The sequence below is a fragment of the Callospermophilus lateralis genome, chromosome 18 (genome assembly GCF_048772815.1).
Source record: "Callospermophilus lateralis isolate mCalLat2 chromosome 18, mCalLat2.hap1, whole genome shotgun sequence".
NCBI classification, from domain to species: Eukaryota; Metazoa; Chordata; class Mammalia; order Rodentia; family Sciuridae; genus Callospermophilus; species Callospermophilus lateralis.
This window is the reverse complement of record NC_135322.1, coordinates 5325893-5333180: the sequence shown is the minus strand read 5'-3', so window position 1 is coordinate 5333180 and position 7288 is coordinate 5325893. Positions and strand designations below refer to the sequence as shown.

The window sequence follows — 7288 nt, the reverse complement described above, 5'->3', positions numbered from 1 at the left end:
TTCCTTCTCCCTTCCTCCCTTCTTTTCCTCCTTCCTTCCTTCCTTCTCTTTCTCCTTCCTCCTTCCTTCCTTCTTCCTTCTCTTCCCCCCTTCCTTCCTCTTTCCTTCTTTCTCTTCCTCCTTCCTTCCTCTTTGCTTCCTTCCTTCTCTTCCTCCTTCCTTCCTACTTTCCTCCTTCCTTCCTTCTTTCCTCCTTCCTTCTCTTCCTCCTTCCTTCCTTCTCTTCCTCCTTCATTCCTTCTTTCCTCCTTCTTTCCTCCTTTTTTCCTTTCCTTTTTCCTTCCTTCTCTTCCTCCTCCTTCCTCTTTCCTTCCTTCCTTCTCTTCCTCCTTCCTTCCTTCTCTTCCTCCTTCCTTCCTTCTTTCCTCCTTCCTCCCTTCCTCCTTCCTTCCTTTCTTCTCTTCCTTCCTTCCTTCCCTCCTTTCTTCCTGCTCTTCCTCCTTCCTCCCTCCTTCCTTTCTTCTCTTCCTCTTTCCTTCCTTCCTTCTTCCTTCCTTCTTTTTTCCTTCCTTCCTCTTTCCTTCCTCCCTTCTCTTCCTCTTTCCTTCCTTCCTTCCTCCTTCCTTCCTTCCTCCTTCCTTCCTTCCTTCCTCTCTTTCTCCTTCTATCCTTCCTCCTTCCTCCTTCCTTCCCTCCTTCCTCCTTCCTCCTCCCTCCCTCCCTCCCTATATTGGGGATTGAACCCTGTGGTGCTCTATCACTGAGCCACATCCCAAACCTTTTTGCTTATTTTATTTATTTATATTGTTTTAATGATTTTTAAAAATATTTTTAGTTGTCGATGGGCCTTTATTTTATTTATTTATATGTGGTGCTGAGAATCAAACCCAGTGGCTCCCATATGCCAGGCAAGTGCGCTGCCACTGAGCCCCAGCCCCAGCCCTGCTTATTTTATTTTGAACACAGCGTCTTGCTGAACTGCCCAGGCTGGCCTCCGACTTGCCATCCTCCCGCCTCACCCTCCCCTGTGGCTGCCTCATCCCACTCCTGACCCTTTTTATTTTATGACTGAATAATGTCAAAAGCCTTTAGAATGAGTAAATTACCAGGGATACATTCACACATGGAATACGCTATTAAATACAAAAACAATATAAAACCCCAAAATGAACTATCCATATACGTCATATCATGGATAAGACAGAGAAAGCATATTGAGACAAAAGAGTCAACATGAGCCCGCTGGGTGGACACGCCTGTAATCCCAGTGACTCAGGAGGCCCGGGACAGGAGGATCGCAAATTCAAGGCTAGACAGGACAACTTAGCAAGACCCCGTCTCAAAATAAAAGTATTAAAATCACCTGGGGCTTTGGGGCTGGGCAGAGTCGCTCATTCAGTCCTAGTACTGGTGGGAGGGAGGTCCCACGCTAAAGCACACTTGGAGTTTGACACCAAGGGTAGGAAGCCCAGACTCTGGCAATACAGAAGTATATGGTTGGAAGAGGAATTGGTGGCCCCTGTGGAAGTGGGTGCACTGGAGGGGCCCAGAGAGCCATGGAAGGGTGGGGGCTGGACATGGGCAGGCTGCGCCGGGTGGTGGAGTCAGGGTGTGCCCACATGGGAACTTCTGCCTACGGTGCTCTTCAGATCTTTGTCTTACTCAACTGACCTTATGTATCAAAAAATGAACACGCAGGGCGGGGTCAGCTCCGGGAAGCAAGGCTTAGCATGTAGGGGCGCCTGGTTCCATTCCCAGCACAAATAAAGAGAGGAAGGAAGGAAGAAAAGGCACAGCAAGCCTTAGTTAAAATACGTCCCACAAAATGGAATGAAACGTTCAGACATAATTGTGTTCCAGAAACTGCTGCAGAGATTGTAAATAGGGAAATCGATTTTATGTTGCATTGTTTAATAAGTGTGTACTCATAGTTAAATGCTACAATATTTTACAATAATTATAATGAGGTAGGGTCTTCAACTGGAAAAGAAATGCTGGGTTCAGGACGCCACGTGTATTCCTGTCTCTGCTGACCGGGAAGTTGGGAGGCCAGAGACTCAAGTGTTGAGATGGCAGGTTCTTGGTCTTGGGGCAGGGAGCCAAGTTCACTCCCTCTGCAGGGCTGGGGATGGAGAGGGAAGAGAAAGGCAGGAAAGAAGGGGTAGGATGGTACAATCAGGCAGTGGAGTGAGACCAGCAGGGATGGGTGGGGTAGGCAGATGGGCAGGCAGGAGGCAAAGAGGTGGTCAGTAGGGTTGAGCCCAGGGTCTTCAGAGAGAAGCTGGCAGGGAGGTCCATCTGGGCTGGGTGTCCATACCTCACTCTGTCTTGGGTAGGGGGCTCAGCCAGGCCTCTAGGCTCTGCTCCCCTGGGCACCTGCACACCTGCAGAGCCAACATGAGCCTCAGATCAGAGCCTGCCACTTTAATTCTAGCTCCAGGTGGCAGGACAGCTCAGCCCTCCTAGAACTCTGGGACCCCTCCCCGGCTCCCTGGAGAGGGCTAGGCCAGCTCACCTGGTGTAGTAGATCCAGGTGAGGCCATAGGTGAGGAGGAAGCCAGCCCCCATGACCGCCCCCCTGACCAGGGTGAGGACCAGGGGCCAGGAGCACTCCAGCTTCTCAGGAACACACAGGCAGGAAGAGGAGTTTCCTGGGAGAGGGGAGGGGTAATATTCTGTCCCCAGGCCTCAGCCCTCGCCCACCCAAACACCTGGCCAGGCTGCCACCCCAGCACCTGCCCTGCTACTCACTCTGCACAGAGAGGCTCAGGGAAAGGTGCTGGGAGCCCAGCGGGTGTCGAACCTGGCAGGTAAATTCCCCTTCGTCCTCAGCCCCCGGGAGGGGCAGCTCCAGGACCCCAGACACTGAGACCTGGGAGGGACTTAGGGCTCTGGTCTTGCAGGACCAGCTCAGCAAGGCAGGCGGGTTGCTGTCCGCTATGCAGACCAGGTGCAGGGACTCACCCTCCAGGATGGGCAGTGATGTGGGTCCACTTGGGACCTTCAGGGCTGGGGGGAGACACAGCAGGCAGGGAGCTGACGGATCCATTGCTCCCTCCTTCCTCCCACTGAGCAGAGGCAGAAAGACAAGACCATGTGGCAAGGAAGGGATCCCTCATAGAGGTGCCTGGGGTCAGGCCAGGTGGTCAGAAGGACAGGTGGGCGGAGCCGGGATGGAGGAGGATGGCTCTCATAGTAACAGGGAGAGGTGACTCAGAGAGCCATGGGCCAGCAATTGACCCAGCTCTGAGGTCCAGGAAGCTGTACACATCTGCAACCAAGCGGTGAGAACCAGCTGCCCAAAGCAGCACTAAGGCTGGGACACAGCAGGGTCAGGACTTTGGAGCCTTCTGTGCCAGGCTGCAGGCCGCGGGCTTTGTGCTGAGGTTCTGCAGAGCTGAAGGGAGCTGTGAACAGGCAAAGGACAGGAGCAGCACTGGGACCAGAAGATCCTGCAGGGACCAGGCAGGGCCTGGATGGGAGAGGTTGGACAGGAGGTAGGGAGGCTGGGAAGAGGCTGAAGGTAGAGTCTAGGTTTGAGGACAAGACTTGGGCTGCATCTGGCCAAGGGGAAGGAGAGGAGGAGAGTGACTTCAGAAGGAAAGGTCTTGAACTCACTGATGCAGGGTCACAGCTGGGGGAAAGGCACTTACTTGGTGCATGTGCAGATAACCCCTTGGATAAGGGAAGGGGTGCTGGGGAGGCACCCACTGGAGTCAGCTAAGTGTGCAGCTCGTGGACCAGGGAAGGAGCTGGCCAGAGAGCGGGGGGGGGGGGCATCAGGGCAGGGTGGGAGGAGAGATGAGATCACCCAGAAAGAGAAAGAGAGAAACAGAGGTCCCGGCAGAGCAGTGGGGAGAGGGGCACTGAGGCCCTGGGGACGGAGGAGCCAATAAGAGGAAAGGTGCCGCGCATCAGAGGGGGTGGACAGGACTGCCGGAGCAGGGCGCAGCACCAGCCTGGGGCAGAGAGCAGAGGCCACAGTGGCGGGAAGGGGTCTGTTCAGGGCTCAGTTCTGCAAGGGGAAGGCTCTGCAGACTCATTGCATGACCCTGTGAATGGACCGCTGCACTGCCCAGGCCAACTCACAGAAGTGGCCAGGAGGGTGATTTGTACATTTTTTTTATCACAATCAGGAATAAAATGGAAAAGAAGAGAAAAGGGACTCCCAAATGCGTTGCTGGGCGTGTCCATGGGAGACCTTGCTGAGGGTGTGGGGTGGCCCCCGCTAGGGCCCAGGAGGGAGGTTCCCGTCCCTGGGATTTGAGCCCTGGGCTTGCAGAGACCTCCCAGCCCCGCCCAGGAGGGGCAGCGCTTTCCTACCTGTGCCGTTTCCAAAGAGGATGCGGACACTGAGGTTCTGAGGGGCATCTGGGAGGAAAGACATGGTCCTGCTTCAGAGTGAGCAGCGGGAAGGGCGTGGGCCACGGAGGTGCCCAAGGGGGCCATGGACACTGGGATAGGGGGGTGCTGTCCCTCTGACCCCCCCACCTGGACTCCAAGTGCTCAGTTCCACAAAAAAGTTGTCTGACTTTATCCTTCTACATTCCTACACACACACACACACACACACACACACACTCACACACACACACACACACACACACTCACACACACACACACTCACACGCACACCCTGCTCACAATGCCCTGGGGACCCCGCTGGCCTCCTGCACTCACAGGACACATTGAGCTGGACGGTTCTCTCCGTGGTCACCGCAGATCCTTGCAGTTTCACCTGACAGGTGAGGTTGGTGTCGTGGTCCTGGGGCCGTGGGGTGAGGCTGAGCACTGAGGCCTGGAGGGCCCCGGGGGCCATGGAGCTAGTGACCGCCCCTGTCCAGGAGAATTGGAGAGGCCTTCCCCCTTCACAGGACCCTGGCAGGTGGCAGCTCAGGTTTGTGGGGCGGCCGGACTCCAGAGGCTCCAGAGAGTGGATGACGGGCTTCTCTGTGAGGGCTGAGGAGCAGAGAGCGAGATGCCTGGGCCCCAGAGAGAGGGGACACCCAGGGGGACGCTGAGAGTGACTGGAGCCTCAGGGTCCCAGCTGGCCCTGGGTCCCGTACCACCTCTGAGCACCCTGGCCCCAAGACCAGAGCAGGGACAGCTCTAAAGTCCTGACCCTGTTCTAATCCAGGGGTCTTCACTACCTGGGTACCATCCTGGGCCCCGCCTACCTGTCACCTGCAGAGTCAGTTTCTTATTTCTGTAAATATATCTTGTACTCCGTCCTGTATCTGCCATCAGGAAGTAGCTTCCTGTGTCCTTCTTCTTGGCGTCTCTGATGAGCAGAGAGCAGTTGTTGTCCCTGACGTCCCCAGGGAGATGGAATCGATTCCTGTATTCTGTTCTGACGTCCATGTATGGGTTGTTTGTGGCCACAGGACCATCATAGTATGTCCTGTCCCCTTCCCGGATCCAGTAGATGTAGAGCTTGCTGGGGGGGCTCCACCCACTCCAGGGGTAGGAGAAGGAGCAGGGCACCAGGGCACACAGGCCAGCCTGCACTGTCACCGCCTCCTGCAGCTGGAGCTTGTACCCCGCATCTTCCTGCAGGGACCCTGGGGGGACACAGAGGCTCAGCTCAGCCCTGCCCCCGTCCTGGCCGCCCCTCCCTCAGCCCACTCACCTGCCCAGAGCAGGGGCAGCAGCAGCAGGGGCAGCATCCTGCATGTGCCAGGGCCGGAGCCAGTCCAGGGTCCTCTGAAGCTGGGGTGGGGCAGGACAGAGGAAGCCCTGGCAGGAAGCCAGTGGTGAGTGACAGCTGTGGTCACCCTCCAAAGGGGAACTCAGTGCCTTGCGCTGCTGGTGCTGAGGTGGGGCTGGGAACCAGCTGCCTCCCCAAGCCGACAGTTGCCTCAGGGATGAGCTGAGGTCCCCAGAGGGTGAGGTCTTGTCCAGACAGGAAGCTGAAAGTGCTTCTCTTACAAAATGGTGTAAATCAGCAGTAGATCATCAAGGGGTGGATGCAAATGGGAAAGAGGAAGGACAGCTGAACACAGTGGCACACTCCTGTAATCCCAGTGAAGAGGGAGGCTGAGGCAGGAGGATCACAAGTCACAAGTTCAAGGCCAGCTTCACCAACTTAATATAACTCTCAGCAATTTAGTGACTCCCTGCCTCAAAATAAAAAAATAGAAAGGGCTGGGGCTGCGTCTCAGTGGTTAAGTGCCCCTGGAGGCAATCTTCAGTTTTACACACACACACACACACACACACACAGACACACCTAGACACACAATCTCTCTCATAGTGTGGCTTCTGTTTTCATATGACCCTTAGCTCATTAAATCTGAAGAGATAAAAAGATCAACACTGGAAATTTCAAAGGCCTTCATGATAACTTAGAGCCAGCTGGGAACAAGAGCAATTTCCTCCGACAAGTTAAAAGGTGTCTTCAGCAAACATCACGCCAAATGGAACAGCAGCATCAGGTCATAAGGCATGAAAATAAGTAAAAGATATAAGAATTGAGAATAGAAAAAAATGAAAACCACACTGAGACTTCATACACACCAGTCAGAGTGGCAGTCATCAGGAATTCTAACAATAATAAATGCTGGAGAGGATGTGGATGAAAGGAAGACTTTTGCTGTCTCAGTGGAAATCAGTATGGAGTTTCCTCCAAAGACTAGGCATGGACCCACCATATGACCCAGCTAGGCCACTCCTTGGTTTTTATCCTGAGGAATTTGTCATCTTAACTACAGCAATACATGCACTCCCATGTTTATAGCAGCACAAGTCACAAAAGCCACACTATGGAACCAGCCAGGCAGCCTAGGTGTCCATTAATGGGTGAATGGTAAGAAAATATGGCTATATACACACAGTGGAGTGCTAGTCAGCCATAAAGAAGAGTGAAATTATGTCATTTGCAGGAAAATGGATGGAACTAGAGACGGTGTTAATGTTAAGCAAAGTAAGCCAAACCCAGGAGGTCAAGGTCACATGTTTTTCCTTATATGTGAAAGTTAGAGAGGAAAAAGGAAAAGAAAGTTGGGGTGTATCTCATGAAAACCATAGGGAGATGAGCAGAGGAAAGGGACCAAGGGGCGGGGGAGGTTAGGAGGGACGGGGAAGTGCTGGGGTGCTGTTGGCCTCATTTTATTGTTGTTTTGTGTGCATGAGTGGATATACAACAAGGAATCCCATCACTATGTACAACCATAGGGCACCCATGAAGATGCAGAAAGACAGGAGACGACCTTCTTCATGAAGGATGTGATTGCACAGACAGAAAAGCCCCAGAGTGCACACAGATGAACTTGGGGCTTAAGAGGGGAGTCAGCAAAGCTGCCAGAGATCAGTCCAACTACAGAAATGAAGTGTATTTCCGTATCACGGG

The 7288-nt window shown here is 53.8% G+C and overlaps 1 protein-coding gene across 1 annotated transcript; it reads right to left on the bottom strand.

The window, feature by feature from the left end:
* Nucleotides 1-1918: 1918 nt before the first annotated feature.
* LOC143383741 (sialic acid-binding Ig-like lectin 14) lies at nucleotides 1919-5606 on the bottom strand. The gene is made up of 8 exons (XM_076838639.2): nucleotides 5570-5606; nucleotides 5118-5501; nucleotides 4621-4899; nucleotides 4261-4311; nucleotides 2692-2952; nucleotides 2456-2591; nucleotides 2258-2324; nucleotides 1919-2062 (listed from the first exon to the last, which is right to left on the bottom strand). The coding sequence occupies exons 1-7, from the start codon at nucleotides 5604-5606 to the stop codon at nucleotides 2294-2296; spliced, it is 1179 nt and encodes a 392-aa protein (XP_076694754.2). The 3' UTR covers nucleotides 1919-2062; nucleotides 2258-2293.
* Between the last annotated feature and the right edge of the window lie 1682 nt (nucleotides 5607-7288).